This window comes from Bubalus kerabau, chromosome 8, assembly GCF_029407905.1.
Source record: "Bubalus kerabau isolate K-KA32 ecotype Philippines breed swamp buffalo chromosome 8, PCC_UOA_SB_1v2, whole genome shotgun sequence".
Classification (NCBI taxonomy): domain Eukaryota; kingdom Metazoa; phylum Chordata; class Mammalia; order Artiodactyla; family Bovidae; genus Bubalus; species Bubalus kerabau.
In genome coordinates, this window is record NC_073631.1 from 41071491 (window position 1) to 41091278 (window position 19788).

At 38.5% G+C, this 19788-nt stretch overlaps 1 protein-coding gene across 7 annotated transcripts in view; it reads left to right on the forward strand.

Annotated features, from left to right (window-relative positions):
* The first annotated feature begins 2509 nt into the window (after positions 1-2509).
* The window catches only part of CACNA2D1 (calcium voltage-gated channel auxiliary subunit alpha2delta 1), a 533324-nt gene continuing 516045 nt past the window's right edge, over positions 2510-19788 (forward strand). For 3 of the 7 annotated variants that reach the window (XM_055590113.1, XM_055590111.1, XM_055590110.1), the window contains exon 1: positions 2510-3006. In XM_055590113.1, coding sequence (XP_055446088.1) covers positions 2912-3006 — 95 coding nt within the window. In that variant the 5' untranslated portion in view covers positions 2510-2911. The remainder of the gene's footprint in view (positions 3007-19788) is intronic. The other 4 variants (XM_055590112.1, XM_055590114.1, XM_055590108.1 and 1 more) reach the window with 3 other exon arrangements.

Genomic DNA, 19788 nt, shown 5'->3' on the forward strand with positions numbered 1-19788 from the left:
TTTCTTATATCTTGCTCACTTAAAGCCCATAATTCAAGTTTTATCATCAATCCTTATGGTATATAAACATTTTCTCTTGAATGGCAAATTTTGGTGACTTAGCAAAATTTTATTAAAATTGATAGGCTATGATCTAATCTTCATGAAATTTTCCAAAATAACAGAACTGGACAGAAACTGTACATTATAGAATGCTATGGTTAATCAATTGACGCATAATGCTGTATTGTGAAAATGGTCTTGGTTTAGTTTTCATACAAAAGAAACAAAAGCCACATTTTGAATATCATCATTAAAAAGGTTTAGGTTGATAAAAAGCAATTAACACAACCGAGGATTAAGCAATGATTTCGGCTTACAGTTGACAATCAACTCCATCAGAAAGAACTGTAGATGTAATATCTTTCTTCAACAGTTTCAGAAATGAGAGAGCACAGTGTTTCATCAGAGTGATCCAAAGGAATTGAGATTTGGCTCAAAGGCCAACGAAGTTAATAATGAAGGCTGACTACCTTCTCGAGAAGTTTATTACATTCTTTTATTCCTTAAGCTCTTTCTCTTAAAGATATAAAATTGGAAATGGCGTACCTTAGTAGGAAGTCTGAAGTCATTATTGAAATAATTATTTCAGAATTTATTAAAATATTTTTCTGCAGTGTGGCTATTATACCAACATATCATGTAGACAGTAATGGGCATCTGATTCTGCCATTCTTAATCCCCATGCTGGGGAAGAAAATTTGCTTTTTAATCATTAAAAATTGGAAAAAAAAAAAAGATGGACTTTACTATTTTGTTATCTAATTTTGGAGTGGAAAGCTATCTATGGTTATATAAACTATCTTTGTGAGCTGAGTTCTCAATCCTACTCCATCACATCCCACTGTATCGCTCATTTGCTCCCTCCTGCTGCCATTCTCTTGGTTTAGCATAAAACAAACTAAGTCAAGTCACGGTGGGGTGCCTCTTGTGAGGTCACTCAGAATAAGAGGAAAGAAACAGAGAGCAAGATATATATGTAAAGAATTAAAGAAAACAAGGCGTGCACGCGCACACACACACACACACACACACACGAGAGGTTAGGAGGAGGAAACATCACTGGGTCAAGAATCATAAAATCACATCACATTTTAAAATGTTGCTATTAAGTATTAATAGTCTTCTGTGTGAGCAGATTGCCTTTAGAGAGATGGCAAATCAATTCCGAATTAATAAGGATCTTTCTGTTTTCATAATCTCAAGAAACTAGAGAAGGGCTAATTAAAAATCCCAGGCCTCCCATAATGACAACTTTTAGGCTTATGCAGGATGGTAATTTTTTTTTTCCCCCCCAATCAGAAATGGTGTCAAAGTGCTCTAATACACTACTAGAGGGGGCTTAATAATTTAAGGTGTTCAGGGAAACCTTTTTATCTGGTGCACCAGCTCCTTCCTGAAGGAAGCCTATGTGGTCCGAGAGGCCTACGCAAGACCCACCTGTTTTTTCTAATAGAAGGCCTGGGCACGCCTGCCTGCGGATGCAGGTGAAACTAGTCTGTACCGCAGTGCTATTCCCTAGCTCTCTCCCTCAATTCCTCCTCCATATTTTAGGCGCGTTTCGCAAACTGCCACCTGTTTCTGCTTACCCTTTTCATGCCTTCATCCGGACCAAGTGAACTCGTTTTGCAGCAACCTTGTCAGGGCAGGGCAGACCACAGGCCAGACCAGGGCATTTGGGGGACTTTTGGAAGTAGTACAATGCTTTTCTCGCGGCACAGTGCTCCTCGGGTATAGTATTTGTCCTTCCACCCCTCGGTCCTACCTAACACATGGCCAGAGTAGGAAGATTTTACAGCATTGGGTCCTTCTCTAATTGTCCTCACCCCGGACCTTGCCAGGTCTGTCTTGCCTTGCTCTGTCTTGCCAGGTGAGAGGTACCTGGGCGTCGGGCGGCGCTGCCACAGTTGGCACTCAGCCACGCCGGAGGCTCTAGCCTCTGGCACTCCAGGGCAAATAAATAGTGCCACCTGGTAGGGAGTCAAAAGTGGTGCTTTAAAATGCAAATATAAACCCCTCCTACACTCGTTGTCAAATCACTGCCCCACGATTCTCAGGCAGGCAGTGGATTCTGCGCCTGGGAGAAGGGCCGGGGGAACACTGCCTGCCTGGGAAAAATAACCCCCGAAGACGCGAGCCAAGTGCTGGCCCGGAGCCCCTGCTGCCTGTGGATACCCACCCAGCGGCTAGCGGTCCCCTGGGAGCTCCGCGGGGCCCGCCCCGCTCTCGTTCTGCACGCCGGGTGGCTGGAGCAAGCCGGCGCCGACTTTGGGAGTTCCTTTCTGCCTTGTATGGAGGGCCGCTCCCGCTCGTCTCCGCCCGACTGCTCTGACGCCCAGCCCTCCCGCTGTCCACCCCCAGCCACCTCCCTCTGACTTGCCCGGAGAAGCCAGACGAAGCCTCTCTCTCTGCCACAAGTCTCTCCGCCTGCCATTCCCCCATTCCTGCAGCCACCCCCACCCTCCCCAGTGCCGTCACCCCTTCTCCGCCCCCGCCTCCGCCCCCCGCCTTCTCCACGGCAATCGGGGGAATAAATCAGGGAGGAAACCGAGAGGGAGCGAGAGCGCGCCAGCGCCGGCGGGCTCGCCCAGGTCTGTTTCCAAAGTCGCCCTTGATGGCGGCTGAGGCGAGGCAGCTGCGGCGCGGAGCTGCCGACGCGCGCTAGTGGGTCCGCCCGCCGCCCCTTCCCCCGCGCCGGGCTTAGCCCCTGCGGCACCCCCACGCCAGCCCGCGCCCCAGCCACAGCCTCGGCCGCGCCAGCCCGCAGACGCCTGTAGTCCGGGCGGACCTTGCTCCTTCTCCTCCCGCGGTTTCCAGCACCGGTCCTTCCCCCGGCTCCGGAGGGAAGCCAGATTGATCTTCGATCGCGAAGATGGCTGCTGGCTGCCTGCTGGCCTTGACTCTGACACTTTTCCAATCTTTGTTGATCGGCCCCTCGTCGGAGGAGCCGTTCCCTTCGGCCGTCACGTAAGTGCTCGGGCCGGGCCAGCAGGGCGGAGAGTGCGGGCCAAGGGGTGCCGTGGAAGTAGGACGGGGGCTCCGTTCCCGAGTTGAGGGGGCTTTTCTGCCCGTGGGGGTGGGGAGCGAGCCGGGCTCAGATCTGGAGAGGCCGAGCGGGAGGTACGCGTGGCTCATCGCCGGAATGCGCACGGAACCGGCGTCTCGGGAGCCTCGGCGGGGCCGGGCTGTCCCAGGAAAGGTCTGCTGACGACTTGCCGGCACCTCAGCCCATCTCTAAAAGGATTCCTTGGACTTAAAAGAGTTTAGCTGCACTGTGGGAAAAAGTTTCCAGCCACATACCCGCTCTCATCAAACCGACTCCAGTAAAAAGTTGTGTTTGGGTAGGGCATTTTGCAAACAAGTAACTGCAGGCTGGCCTGGGTAGCATGGTCTTCTCCCGTACTTGGCCTCTGAGATGCTAATTGCTGTGGTATCCAAACTCGTTTAGGTCCCAAATTACTGGGCGCACTTGACAGCCTTTCTGATATGAGTGCTTGGCCCTCGCAGCAGAGGTGCTGTCCACCCCCAGGGGCTCGCAGGAATTGACACCCTGCCATCCAACCTCCCTCATCCTCTATTTGAAACAGTGTCGGCAGACACGCGGTTCCTGTTGTTAGAATGAATAGAACCCTCTATTCCTTGGGGGGAAGGGACTGAGCGTTTTCCAGAGTCTCCTGCAATTTTTCTCTTATTTTTAACATTTCTAAAATAGCTTAAGAAAACCTCGCTGCTGTTCTGGAAATAGAGTGTTTGAAGGTAGTGTATAGTCATACGGCAGGAAGGGAGTGAAAAATAATAATTCTCTCGTGTTGGAGAAAGGAATCAAAGTCAGTGGCACATAAAAATATATACATATTTTTAAATGTGCTGAATAGCCTATTAGGCATTCTGGGAAAGCATTTATTTTGGTTGTTGAAGCTACTTTAAAGCTTGTAAGAGTAGGTAATGGTAAGTGGATGAGTCACTTTAATGCATTTTACATAACAAAAACAAAGCCCAAGGTAGCCTTCCCGGTATTTTTGCTGTTGGGAATTATTTGCTGTCCTTTGTTGGCAGAGTGCTGAAAACTGGAGTTTTTGGTGGATACTGACCTTAAAGCTTCACTAGTTGAAACCCTGCAGTTATTATTTAAGACTCAGCTTAAAGTATTTATTGCATTAGGTGTCAGTGCAAGAACCCGAAGGATGCACATTCTAACCCGGAGAAGGGGAGTGTCTAATATTTTTGTCATGATTTACAGTCATGTTATTTTTTAGATAATCTTCCATAAAAATAATAACAGATCCTTTTTGTTATGAAGCAAAAGGGTAAATGCCATCTGTAGATCTTCCTTTAATTGGCAGTATATTCCAAGCGGATATTTTGAAACGTGAAAAGAGTAAGAATTACACTAAAGATGTTTCAATATTATTCACTCATTAAGAAATTACACTTTTATTCTTTTTTAAGTCTTTTTGTAGCTTGGCCTATAAATTGAAAACTGAAGTGAGTCGCTTGCGTTTTGTATCAAAGAAGTGGCGCTTTAAAAAGGAGTCAGTGTGTTCAGTTTACAGATTTTTAAAGTGTTATTTTTAACTGGCAGTTTATCAATATTTCTATCATTTGGAGGGAATGCATCATCACACCATAGGGGAAAACTATGACTTTTAAAGATACAACAAAATACAATCTTTTATTCCTGAACAGACCATGGTAAAATATTAATGTAAAAAATTCTTGTTGTAAGAAGGACATCTGCAGTAAGTGTTTTCCCAAAATTAAGATAGCTAAATTTTCATGGTCAGAAATTCACTAAAGATAAGAAAGAAAAGTGAATAGTTGGCAAAAATAGAAATTAGAAAGCCACAATTTCTTTTCTTTCAAAGGATTTTAAATTTATTTTCTAACAATGAAAATTTGAGATATTTTTAAATAATTTGAAACTAATTATTTTGTAAAAAAAAAAAAAAAAAAAAGACCTCAAAGATTTTGTATATATCAGTCTCTTGTAGGAAATACTATTTTTATAAAGCTTCTGCATCTTTAATTATTAATTTGAAAAGTCAGTCATTTCTCCTTATCTTCTGAGGAAGATGTACTTCATGTTAGGTTTCTGAGTAAACTTTATGAAATTTACAAAATGTAGCATTAATTATATGATGATGCAGTGCCATTTGCTTTTCTTGCAAAAAGAGTTCATATGGCGTATTTATCAGGATAAATCTCAAATCTTTGGGAAAAATTCCAAGTTCATTAAAAACTCAGTACAAAGATTATAGCATCACTAAAGACAATTATTGTGCTTGTCTATACACATTTTTCATTAGTAAATTCTTTTGGTTTTCTTGATCATTCTAGTTTTTCCAGAAAAAGGTAATATAATAAATTTTTTTATCAGAAGAGGAAGAATATGCCACTAACAGTATAAAATTCATTATGCACTCATTGGAGTGGGATCTGAATTAGAATTAGTAATACAAAGTTTTTTGTTTTGTTTTTTACAATTTTTACAATAAGGGCTTAAATATTATTATAAAAACATAAATATCATTCTAAATATTTTCTTTAATTTTCTCTGGTTTAACATACATTCTCATATAGCATATTCTGAATTCGTGATTAAATTGTTCTAAGAGTTAACACTAAAATAGCTTTTTTTTTTTCCGGACAAAGGGAGGAATTTTGATACAGTTCTTTTGCTAGTTTAGGTTTTTCTTTTGGAAATGATTGTTTAAGTAAGGTGTAAAACATAAATATGCCATATGGTTGCAGCCACCTCATGCATATTGGTTTGTATATAAATGGAAAATACATAATTTTCATGTTACAGTATGCACATGTTATATTGATAGTTTAAAATGTAGTTTTCTAAAAGGGAGTTCTCGTTCTAGAAATAATTTGGCTCATATGTGAAAACACTTCTATTTTAAAACTCAAGAGTATTATGTATGGTAGCCAGTATTGTAATGTTAATTTGAATTTGTCAGTTCTAATTTTAGAATCTATTTACAAATCCAATTTTTTAAAAAGAAACATAGTTATAACTACTATTCATTTTAAACTTTTATCTCATCATATCAAAATGCCAGTATGTCCATAATAATTGGCTGAGAGCCCATTGGCATATGGGGATTTTTAATATATTTAAACTATATAATGGGATAAATATATTGGTAAGAGTTACAGGATCTATAGGAAATATAGCATCTCATAAAAGAATAGTACCTTGGGGTTTAAGTACTTAGTTTATAAATTTTTTATGTATTATGAGACAAATTTATATTTAAAGGCTATTAAAAATAAATATTTTCATTGGAATGGATATCTCTTTCATGTATTAGAAGTGATATAATTATTCTTATTTGGGCTTAGCAATTTTAATTTGCATACTATATATAGAACAAAATGTACCTTATGATAAAATATGATCTAATAGATTAGATTGTAAAGCAAAACCTAAAAACAATGAACATTAATAAATCCCTTTCTCAGATCTTTGTTCTCATCAGTTTCATCACATATTTTTCCACAGGTGTATCTTTAAAGTATGCAACAATAGATACATTTTTCCAGATGAGTTGTAACATATTAAATTTTAGTGGGTATATGTGTAGTTGTTTGGATTGGCATTTGAATATACATTAGACAGGTTGAAATGAATATAGTCTAAACATTTGGAAAGGTACAAAAATCTAAGCTTATTATGGTTTATAAAAGGAAATAAAATGTGCCTTTATTATTTTTCTTTGGCTTTCACCAATTTTAATTTAAAAAAGAAATATATAATCAGAGACTATAGCAAATTGTTTGTTGTGAAAATAGGTAAAATTTTACCATTCTCTTCCTTCAAAGGAATCTTGCTGTGTAGACAACTTTCCAATGTTTCTCCTACATTGATACGTTGTAAGGTTTTGCAGAAACATAAATAACACATGCAAATTATGTATTCAGATTTACTGTTTATATTTAGAAGTATGTATTCATAAGAAATAATGCATTTAGAAATTTTAAAATTAATACAGAAATTATGCCCATAACAAACTGTATTATTTAATTAATGTGTTCTCTGAAGTATCACTATATACAACACATACACAGAAATTTCTTGTTAGTTTTCAGTACTGATGCAAATATCCAAGAAAGTAATCTGTTCTTCTGAATTCATATCTTGTACCTAATGTGTGTCGTCAAGCTATTTAGAACCTTAAAGTGGAGATTTAAGTGGTTAAATTGAAATATTTTAGGCAATTGTCCAGTTTATTGATTTCATTCAGTGTATTTCATGTGTGAACATAATCAACCCTCACATGAGCATATTTGGATGAAAGTTTGGGGGAAAAAATCAGAATTTGTTTAAGTATTTCTAAAAAGTAACATTTCATTGCTATTCAGGTGACAGCTTCCATCATTTGTAATAAAAGAACTGTCTGTCATAGTATTTCAAAAAGCATGTAAGTTGCTGGTAATGCGTAACTGATCTCTATTCTATGACATCTATTGCACGTTTACTTAAGGCATATGGTATGTTTCAGGCACTGTACTGTGTCAGCCAGTCTTTCTTTTCCTGGACTATTTATGCATTGTACTACAACTGTTCCCTAGGCTTTCATATGGTGGCTTTCCAATAAACTTGAAACGGCCCCGAGATAGTCAACCATGCAGCTTACACATGGTTTGTTTTCTTCTGTGTGCACAAAACTTGGAAATTACTGTGTCATTACTGTTTACAGAGTTTAAGGAAAAAAAAAATGATTGACTTTGGTGTCAATTGAGATAAAATGGTAGCACTTTGTGAAAAATACTGTATTTACCACCTTTTTTTTTTTTTGAGGGTTTAAAATACATTAGCATTGCATCATTATATAATTTGTATAGTTTGTCTTATTTTAATATTGTATTTAATACATAGTATTTTATGTCTCTATATCTTTATGTATCTATTATCTCTATATGTGTGTATACACATCCGTTTTTTTCTTAATTCTTCAAGTGGCTTGTTAGAGTAGAACCTCAGTAAGATAAGTTTATTAACAAAGGTGTATGCTGAAAGCTCCCTGCCAGTCCACAACTGTTCATAGGGAGTAATCTCATTCAGAATATTTTTATAACAGCAGCATTTAAAAATATTTCATGAAGAGAATCAGATGAACTATTCAAAATGTTCAGGTCCTGTTAGACAAGTTATTAACACAATTGAGTGACAAAAGAAGTGTGGTTTTGAAGATAGGCTTCCTGTCTTTTAGATAAAACAAAAGGAGGAAGAGACTATTGCACTTGAACTGTTGAGTGCTTATTAAAAGGTCTTTGCATGCTAAGCAATTTTATTTCTACCATTTAGATATAGGATACTTGAAATTTTTAAGAATTAAACATTTGGTGCACCATGTTTTAGGGTTGAAGGATAAATATGCACAGGTTTTAAAATTTTGTTCGTAAAACCTAAACTTTTCTTTCTTATAGGCTTTATATAATTTGTGGTAATTGAATTCCATTGCTCCTTTAAAATTTGCCATTTGCATAGATTCTAACAAGATCTTAAGGAAAAGATTGACATTGTGGCCTCAACAAACTGGCACACTTTTACCGTTAATTTCAATAATACAGAATCAGGCTGTTATATATGAAGCAATATTTAAAGGTCTCTTTGAATATGAATGTGGGATATTTCTGGCTCAATGTTATTTTAACATTTGCTTCTGCTGATTTTTTTTAACCATATGCTTCTGTTGGATTTAAAAAAATTAGGATACATTTTAAATTCTATATCATAAATGGAAGAACAACTTAAGCTAGAAATGATAGCAATGGAAAATAGTGGTGTTGCCCATTTTAAATGATTCAGATTTGGGAATAATCTGTTTATCTGAAGTTCTTTTCCCTGAGTACTTAAAATTTCATTGCAGTAGTCTCCTGGCAAATTATGAAAAACAATTCCTGTATTCTTTTGTTTAGATAATTACTTGCCAATTCTTCTTTCTCTCTTCCTTACCACCCCCCCACACACAATTAGTATTAGTCATACTTGATTTTTATTTGTATGTAATGTCAAATCAATTGGAGAAAAAAGTTTTTGATTTGTTTTCCATCAGGTTACCTGTAACCAGACCTCAATTTTGGGTCCTTCAGACTTCAATTTTCACTCTGTTGCAGGGGACTTCCTTTTACTACTAGATTTTTCTCTCTGTAGGGATATTGTTTAGAGGTTTCGATGCATAGATAAATCTGTGATACATTATAAGTACTTTCATCAGAATTGTCAGATGGTTTGGACTGTTGTTGCTTTTGACATTTGCCTATATACTCTGGGAATAATTGGGGAAAGAGTGAGAAGAGCTGACGAGATTGTTCTCTGGCTAAGGTACATACTGTCAGGCTATATAAAAGGATTGTCAGACATTAATAATGTTTTATTTTGAGGGTCAAAGGAGGAATGGCTCAGAAAAATAAATGCACTTAAGTATACTGGGAAAAAAATCTGTTTTAAAAAAGTAATCAAAAGGTGTTGTGGTGAATATGCTGTGAGGAATGGTATGTATTTAAGTGGAGGCAGACAAAGGAGCCCTCAGAAATATGAGGTGTGAAATTACATTAAAGATGCTAAGGTGGCAGTTGATTATTTTATTTTGCTTTTATTTTCTCCCCCCACCCCCATTTTCCATGTGAGCTTGGTTATCCTGGAAATGCTGTTTACCTCACATATTTGATTTTACTGACCTAAATATTCATATATTGGAAATTCACCTGAGAAACCAAAGACAATAAAATTGTCTAGATTAAAACAATAGAAGCAAATAGACATTCCTTTTTTTTTTTTAATAGAACCTTGGGAAAATGGGATTCATTGAATAAGACATATTGGTGTAATACTGTATCAAAAGCTTAAATACTAATAATCAAGAAAATTATCTTAGTAAATTTCTTCCGTTAGATTATAAGAAATGAAATATCTTGAAGGTTATAGGCTTCTAGGTAGTACACTGAAGACTATTTAGAGCTCTGATACACAGTACATCTTATTTTTAAAGAATAATTTTGATTTATGCTGTCTCTTTTAACAACTTCACAGATTTTTAACATCAAATGTAATTTAATTCAACAATTAATGCAGTTACTGTTATCCAGAGCAAATTATGTACTTCTCTGAGTTACATGCTGGGAGTCCAAATTGAGGAAGAGCATACCCAAGGAAGACATTCCCAACTCCAGGCTGCCTGTGAAGCAGTGGAATCTAACAGAGCATGACCAGGGAAAAACACACAGCGTGGTGAAAGAGTACCCATGGGTTGTTTCACGTCAGGCATGGGACTGCTGGGCGTGAAGACAGGTTGAGGCTGAACCATCAGTCTGAGGCTAGGTTATACAATTTTTGCATCAGAATTATCTTCTCACATGACCCGGAGGGGAGTTGGGCAGTGTGGTAGCCCAGCTCTGTTTTCTCAAACAAATTTGGTTTTCATCCTGAGACTTTGTAATTAAAAATAAAAGTCATTGGGTTTTAAATCATAGTATGTGGAAGATGGATTAAAGAGGACCATTATTTAAAGGGACAATGGGAGCAGTTAGTAGACCATCCTAGAGCGAGAGATGCCGAAAGACAAGGAGAATAGTGGCAGTGGGAAGGCAGAGCAGGGATGAAACGTAATTTAGAGGTGCATATTCAGGTGCTGTTGGTTATGGGGTTGGGGGAATCGGGAAGAGAGTAGTGTTAGAGATGGCTCTAAGGTCTTTATTTCTAAATTTTATTTACTTTTGACTGTGCTGAGTCTTCGTTGCTGTCCGTGGGCACTCTCTAGGTGTGGTGAGTGGGGCTACTCTTTGTTGCAGCGCATGGGCTTTGGTCTTAGAGCATGGGCTCTAGGGCACACAGGCTTCAGTAGTTGTGGTGCGTGGGTTCTAGAGGGTGGGCTCAGTAGTTGTGGCGCTTGGGCTTACTTGCCCCATGGCATGTGGGAATCTTCCTGGACCAGGGATTGAACTTATGTCCCTGGGATTCTTAACCACTGGACCAGCAGGGAAGTCCTCCAAGCTCTTTAAAAGGTAATGCAGAAAGAATAGCAAGTTGGTGGTGAGTGAGGTAACATGCTTGCTGTTGGGTTTTTGACATTGAGGCATCTCTATAGATGACTATTAAGCTGTTAGAAATACCTATCTGAAGGGGATTTGGAGGCAAAATGAATATCTTTGAAAATGGATCCTTCCATTTACTTAGAAAATATCTATTTAGTATCTTTTATGATAGGCACTGTGAGTTTCAAAAGATGAATCTTGATCTACAGTTTCATTTTGCAGAGAGGTCGACAATGGGCTCTTTAAGGAAGTCACCAGACCTTTGCTGACATGACAGCAATTTCAGTAGCATGTTTTGGGTGCAAGCATGGCTTCCGTGCCTTGAAGAGTTGCTGTGTGTGTGGTAGTTGCTCAGTCATGTCTGACTCTGTGACCCCATGGACTGTAGCCCTCTAGGCTCCTTTGTCCGTGGGATTTCCCAGGCAAGGCTCCTCTGTCCATTGGATTTCCCAGGCAAGAATACTGGAGTGGGTTGCCTGTTTTTTCTTCAGGGGATCTTCCTGACCCAGGGATTGAACCTGGGTCTCCCACATTGCAGGCAGACTCTTTACCGTCTGAGCCACCAGGGAAGCTGTGAAGAATGAGAATATGAAGGCAGCAAATGCAGATTCTTTCAAGGAACTTGGCAATGTGAGGAAAGGGAGAGAGAGAGCAACTTTAGAGGAAGATGGAAGGGATTTGGCTTTCTTTTGTTTTGCTTAAAGACTAGGAGTTATAATAGGTTACTTGGGATTGCAGGTAGTAGAAAACTACAGGACTATCTTGAACCAAAAAGAGAAATATTTTTCAACGGTCGTGAAACTGGATGCTCAGTTATGGGAATCAGTAGGAGGAATATGCCCCCAGTTGCAGAAAGGGGTGGAGCTGTTATCAAGATCATCTGTTGTTCTAGCCTCTGGTTTTCTTTGACTCCTTACTCATCCCTTTCCTTGCTAAGGCTTTATCTGCTTCCTGGAGCTCACTTTGTTGAATGGCTGTAAGGATTTACATTTTTTTCCCATTGAAACTTTGAACCAGCTTGAGAGTAGAATCGAAGTCCAAAACATAGCCTGCTAAAGAAGATGTGTTGGTAATCTGAATATGAGTCAGATAGTCATCAATAGCCCATTAATTTGAGATCAGGAAATGGGATTTTTTTTTTTTTTGGAGATGGGATTTAAAAAGGTTTTGATTGCCTGAGCTTGGGTCACTTCTCCCATCCTGGTCAAATCTCGTTAGGAGGTATTGCATTGCAACAGGCCAATTGCTAGTACCATGGATAGAGGAAGAGGCAGTTCTTATAAAAAGGCATCTGCTGGGAGGGACAGGTTGTAGAGACAACTAAATAAGTGTTACCAGAGGGAAATTTAAGCATATCAGAGAAACCAAATGGCAGAGAGATGAAAGGGATGAGAGAGGCCATGATTGATGGGTGAATGTTCTGACCAAGGCAGGTGAGAAAGGGATCAAGACTAAAAACAATGTCTTACAAAGTAACTTTTGAAATATGAAACAGCCCTGAGAATTAAAACAGATGGTTGGAATATAGGATAGATGCACTTTTAATATACTGGAGATGTTTTTGGAGGATTGTTCCAAATTATGTATTCCATTCTCAAGAAGACATGACATTCAGAAATGTAATAAATGGACATTAGTAATGTTCACATTTTGAGATATACAGGCCAGAGTTTATCTTTTTTTGGTAGTAACAAGACTCTAGTATGTCACTGTGTTTCCTTTAGACCCAGCAATGTTTGTTTCTTTTTCTTTTTAAAGTAGAGATTATCATCCTGAAGATCCATGTAGTTTTGCAAAATGTCATTGGTTTTAATAAGTGTATATGCTTACGATAGAAAGATGTTTCAGAAATATCAAGGAAGAGGAAACAAACAAACAAAAAAAAACAAATAGTTCTTGTTTGGGGCAGTTTAGCATTATTCACTTACAGATTTTTTGGCAGATAGGAACAGTTTACAGCTGGTTTACAGCCCTGCTCTGCCTGTGCTTCCCTGCACCTCCCAACCCCATGTCCATTCTTTAGCAGAGGGCAGAAATTTGAATTGAAACAAGATTGTTTAAAAAAAAAAAGTGCATTTGATAACAGCAAACCACTGACAGAATATTCCAGCAGAGCATGTCCCTAGTCAACTCATACAGAGGCATCTCAGGTCTCTTGAAGGTCTGAAAATCACTGGCAACTGCTATCTCAGCAGTTTTCTGAATTTCCCAGATGACTGAATGAATGGTTAGGATCACAAATGCTGGCAGATCTAAGAATCAGTCTTGATCTCATTGGTCCCATGGCAGTGTGAAGAAACTACCCTTGTGGTCTCTAACAAGAGAAGAGGAGAATCAGGGTGCATATTTATTGCCATTTTGTGACTTTACTCTTTTTTCTCTTCCATAGGTAGTCACAGTTTGCGGGAACTAATTTTGATGTCTCTACCTGCAGAATGTCTGGACACTAATAATTACTCAACAGCTATCTTTCAGTTATTGTGATATTGCTTTCTATAATTTAATTTTTGAGCTTTCGAATGCCAGGCACTGTGAATTAATACTCGGCTTATTTTTTAATCCATCTAACCTTTAAGTCACTTCCCTAAAATAAGTATTATCTCTATTTTATAGGTGAGGAATGTTAAGTTTTGAGTATGAAGGAGTTTTATGAGTTTTTTTTTAGGAATCAAGTTTGACCCCAAGCAGCTTGATTTTAGAGTCCTATGCTTACCTGCTATACTTTGCTGCCTTTCCCTGATAGTACCCTGGATGTCTTTGCATCCATTATCTTACCTGTTCAAGTTGTGGCTGGCTGCATATTCTAGCAAGGAGGCCAAGGGGGAAAAGGAGTCAGTGTAAAGTAGGGCAGAATTAACAGTAAGTCCAGTTCCTCTATCTGCAGATCAAGGGTAATATTAAGCTAATCTTGAATCACGGTATTCCATTATGGGGATCACATGAGAGGATGCGTTGGGAACCTTGAAGGACCATTTTAGAGCCAGGCTTTATTATTTGTACCACATATTATTTTTTGTGCCTTCAAGAGGTCATGAATCGATGCCTAAGGGTTAGTGAGTTAGATTATTGCACTAATACATCATTCGGGCCAACAGAAAAAACTAAAATGAATGAGAAAAGGATGCTTAGCTGGCCTTAAAAATGTCTCTTCTTACAAGTTGTGTAGCCTTAAATGATAAAGAGGAAATGAGAAGAGATGCAGTGGATTCCAGTGAGGGAAGTGTTTTGTCTCTAGGTTCAGGACACAACCTATATCTTAAAAGGGACCGAAAGAAAGCAGGACCGCAAGGGATTTGATGTGCTTCATCTTGGCATTTCAGCCAGCACCTGTTGTATGAGTTCTGTGCCACAGGAGGTTGAGTCTATTTTTAAACGTCATAATTTTGCCCCTGATAACCTCTCATTGTCAAAGATGGGAGTTATCAGCTTCAAGACAGAATATTTGAAAGTGAATAAAGCAGTCTGTCTATGATGTTTATAGAAATGATTCCAGACAACCCTGAAAACTGAACAAGCACAGAATAGTAAAATTGAGACCAGTTGCATTTTTAGCAACCAACATAGAAGTCAGAAAAAAAAAATCTGCCAAGAGCATACTGAAAAAGGCCAATTTTTTTCATCTGACTCATCCAACTGATGATTAGTTAAACTCATTGAACCCCACCCCTTCACTTTACAATATAAATGGAGCCTAGCCTTTCACAAATACTTTTCCCATTTTGGTAGAAATAAAACACTTAAATTTCTGCTGCACGTTTTTGATCGATTTATGGAGGGAAGACATATTTTAGATGAAACTGTTTTAATACCAAGGACAAATGAGCACGACTTGAGGATAACCATTGAAACAGTAAGTGTTCCATGCCAGGAACCTGCCTTCTTATGGCAGTCATTTTGACATTTGCTACAGAAAGGAATGTGTAAAATTCTTATGATGTCTGTCACTTTAAAAATACCAACCCTTCTTTGCCATTACATTACATTAGAATTGACTTAAATTTGCATCTGTGAAAATGTTAGGAGAGATAAACAAATGGGCCATGTGAAGCCTCAGGAGGATGGGCACAATGAGGGGTGTGCAGATTGCTCTAAATTAAACATGTAGAATGCCTGGTTGTCGCTCAAAACACCTGATTTTCCTGTCGATGTAAATGTAGAAATCAGAATTAATTTTCATGAGATGAAATTTTATTGTGCCTGTGTAGCTCAGTTCCCAGGGGGTTGATCCATGATGTTAAGATCTGCTAGTGAGTAATTGTTTAAAATTTATAGTAATACTTGATGGTAATAAATAAACATAGGGGAATGGTAACTCATCACAGAGCAAACCATGCATGATAATTAGATGAGGTCATTTATCTCCTTAAATTATCAGAGGTGATGCAACCTGTCTGTGTGGTGTGTAAAAGCCAGCTGAGACCCTGGGTGTAAATGATCCTGACAGAGGGGCGATTTGAAGGTTGCAAACTTTGGATTTGGTCCTACACCTCTGTTTTTTTTTTTTTCTTCCTATAAGTGATGTAGATTGGCTCTTGGGATTTTCTGCTTTTATAATAAACACAAGGATCTAAAACCTGAGTTCAGAAGGTTGCTCAGAGTCTGTTTTTCAATTTCATTTTTATGTTTCTTCAATTTCATTTTTATGTTTCTTCTGTATTTTTCTGTATTGCATTTTAATCTTCACAAAGAAATGCATCAACTGTATATATAAACTATAAATGTGTGTAAACACACATATATACATAGTTTATAAATATTAGATGTTGGTTCTATGCTGAGTGCCATTGAAGCTGTGTTTTTTGAGGTGACTATTAAGTACTTCTGAATTCTAGAAAGTGATCATTTGTGGTGTGGTTGTAGCCTTCCTAACCAGGTTTCCTCATCTGAACCACAGAACAGACAATGATTGTGTTTATTTAGTGACCATTCCAAAGGTATAGGGTGAAGTTAACAATGGATGCTTTTGAATATTAGGGCTTAATTCCCTCCTGGAATTTGCTTGCGTGGCCAATAGTGTGGGTTCAGAGATCAGCTCTACCATTTGAACAAGTTAACTCTTTCATTGCTAAAACTTCATAAGGTTGTTGTGAGAATTAAGAATGCTAATTCATATGAAGTATGGCACAAAAAAAGCACTGGAAAATATAATTTGACTAGAAGCAAGAGAATTTAGTGGAGTCAGGTGACTTGAGTTCCTTTTTGCCTCCACCAGTATCTTGTAAGGAAGAATTCCTGGCTTTAGCCCTTTCTATAATTACTCACCGCCCAGTCATTTCTGAACAAGTTGGTCTTAGTTGTCATGCGCTTGCATTCACGTGTCTGTTGAGCATAAATGAGAAGTTTCTTGGTACCCAAGTATTCCACTGCTGGTAAGGATGCTTCTGAAGAGTTCTCACCTCCAGCCCCCACATTTTAGTATCTCTCTAATAATCTTTCTGATAGCAAAAGTGGTAAAATTTGATGTTTTCCTCCTTTTTTTAAACTCTGTGCTATCCCCACTTGTACTTAAGTGTGATATGGTCTCAGATTCCTTTCTTGGTTTGATTGAAGGGCCCACAAATAAATATATAAGGTCAGTGACCTTGCATTCTTGCGTGCAGAGAAATAATGTTAGTGGCCTATTGACATATGAGGTTTTGGTTCTGTGAAATAGGCCCTAGATGTTCTCATTTGATAATATATTTCTAGTAATGGTTGCAAATTGTCTGAAAATGGTAACTTTAAAGTATCAGTAATAATTGTGTGTAACATAGAATAGTGCTTTCATTTTCTTAAAGATGAGCAAAAACCACGTTATCATATATTACCCATGGAATAAATGAATATTATGAGTGTTTTTAAAAGAGTAGAACTCAATTGTACTGTTTAAAATATCTATTTCAAGGAGAATTAATATTAGGGCTCATTATACATCTTAAAGTTTCAAAGAGGTATGTGTGTAGAAGCACATGAAGTATGGCCTTTCGTTGTGCCCAGTTGACCAGCTTTCCTCATAGTAAGGAATGGAGAAGGAAATGGCAACCCACTCCAGTACTCTTGCCTGGAAAATCCCATGGACGGAGGGGCTTGGTGGGCTACACTCCATGGAGTCGTGAAGAGTCGGACATGACTGAGCGACTTCACTTTCACTTTCATTTATTGGAGAAGGAAATGGCAACCCACTCCAGTGTTTTCACCTGGAGAATCCCAGGGACGGGGGAGCCTGGTGGGCTGCCGTCTGTGGGGTTGCACAGAGTCGGACATGACTAAAGTGACTTAGCAGCAGCAGCATAGTAAGGAAATTCCTAAATGAGAGAAGTTAGAGAAACAGTTAAATCCTCATGATTTATGCAAGAAAGATGTGAATCAGACTATACAAAGGAGATTGAACACTGACCATGACCACTCGTTTAAAGTATAGTGAATGAAACAAACCATACAGAATCTTTGTAAAGGCATTTTATGTGAAGATTGAGAGAGAAAATGAATCCTTTGTTTAGAATTAAGTAATCTAGACTCATGTGTTTATTTTAGTTTGATGTCTTCTATGTTGTGAATACCACAAATTCAGTGGTTTCAAACAATGGGCATTTCTTTTCTCACAGTTTCCATGGTGATGAGTCTAGCCATGGCTTTGCTTGTTCCTTTCCTCAAAGTCTCACATGATTGCAATAAGGTGTTGACTGGCTTGCATTCCTTTCCAGGGCTACTCTCTGCTCTTTTTTCAGGCTTTTGTGGTTGTGGATGCTTGCTTGTGGTTGTGGGACTACCTCCCCACTTCCTGTTTGTTTTCAGCTCTTGGAGGCCACTCACTTCTTTTCCGCAGGGACCTCTCAGAGGTCTTCTCACAACATGGCAGTTTACTCTTTCAAGGCCAAGGCCAGCAGTAAGATCTCTGATCAGAAAGGGGTCCCAATCCCTCTTTAAAGGACCTTCACTTAGTTAAGTTAGACCATTTGCACTCTTGATTATATCTATAGAATCCCTTCACTTTAGCCATATAACAATCATGGGAGTGACAGCCCTTCTTGATCCCAGGTTCCCCCCCTAGACCAGGAGCATGGATGATGCACGCGAGCTGTCTCAGAATTCTTCCTCCCTTGAGTTTTATTATTAGACAACCATCATATAAACACTAACAACTAGAAAATGGGGAAACTTACTCCTTTCCACTTAAGATGTTCACAAACTTTGAGGAAGCACTCAGATAACTGTCATCATTTTTGCCTCAGGCGATCTGTGCTTTGCCACATTGGTGCTGATCCATCCCATCAGGAGTCAGGAAAGCAAATCCCAAAAGCTCATTAACTGCTCATTACTAGTGTAGTTAGTTAGCTGAACTTTTCACCCTCTACAAAGAAAAGAGTTCTCTGTACTGTGGTTTAAGCCAGTTTGCACAATTATTGTTAATAAATGTGTGAAAAAACTGTAAGACAGTTCTTTTGTAATGTAAAGGATCAAGTTACTTCTAAATTAAGGTTGCTGCTGCTGCTACTGCTAAGTCGCCTCAGTCGTGTCTGACTCTGTGCGACCCCATAGACGGCAGCCCATTAGGCTCCTCTGTCCCTGGGATTCTCCAGGCAAGAATACTGGAGTGGGTTGCCATTTCCTTCTCCAATGCCTGAAAGTGAAAAGTGAAAGTGAAGTCGCTCAGTCGTGCCCGACTCTTAGTGACCCCCATGGACTGCAGCCTACCAGCCTCCTCCGTCCATGGGATTTTCCAGGCAAGAGTACTGGAGTGTGTTGGCATTATGAAATCTTAGATCTCTCCCTAAATTGTGTGCCTTTCCCTGCCTGTATAAACTAGGTGATTCTGTAAATTTAATCAGCATCTAGTTTTGCTTATATGTATTTATGGTATGATCATGTTTTCTAACTAATGCCCCAGTTACAGAGTATTAATGCAGGAATGTTCATATGTAACTGAAAGCATCCATACGTGATTTCTCCTCTTCACTGACTAGATTCAGGTGAATAGCTGTGGCTTCTGCTTTTCAATGAAAGTATTATAAGATGCTTCTTCACAGTACCTAAGTACTGGGTACTCAATAAGTTTACCTGGAAAAAAAAAAAAGGCCCCTCTTATCTTGCATGTAGGTGTGCCTTTGCTCTGTACCATGTATGCCTACTGACTTTGTTTTAAAAGTACTGCTGATTGTCTAATTTATTCAGGATTTGTCTTGTTATACCTTTAGCACTAATTAATTTGCTAACATGACGAGATTCTGGCCAAAGTAATTGTCTATCTAATTCAGTGCTTTTCACACTAACTGTGCTAAAGGAACAGAGTTTGTTTATTTTTTGTAAATTTCATATTCATTGCAAATGTGTAATTTTCTAGCATACAATGAAAATCAGTAGAAAAATAAGGTTTAGAGAGGTATGAATCTTTGTTTTTAAATAACTATATTCGGTAGTCATAACATTACTTTTTCAGACTGTTATCAAAGTGTCTAAACACCCTTCGTTTCTGTACTTTACCTGAGCTGGATTTGCAGAGTGTAATCTGAATAACTCTAGTTAAATTGATTTGGCTATTTAAGGTAACTAAATGTTTTCAGTTTAAAGTGGCATAAAAAGAAACAAAACTCCCAAAATTGAAGGTTTTCACATTAAAAGATTTTTTTTAAGTGATATGTCCTACTTTAATGCTTATCTTTTATTTTGGCTATTAGATAGAAATGGCATTTTTTCTCAAAGTCATCGTAATACTTTAGTTTGGAA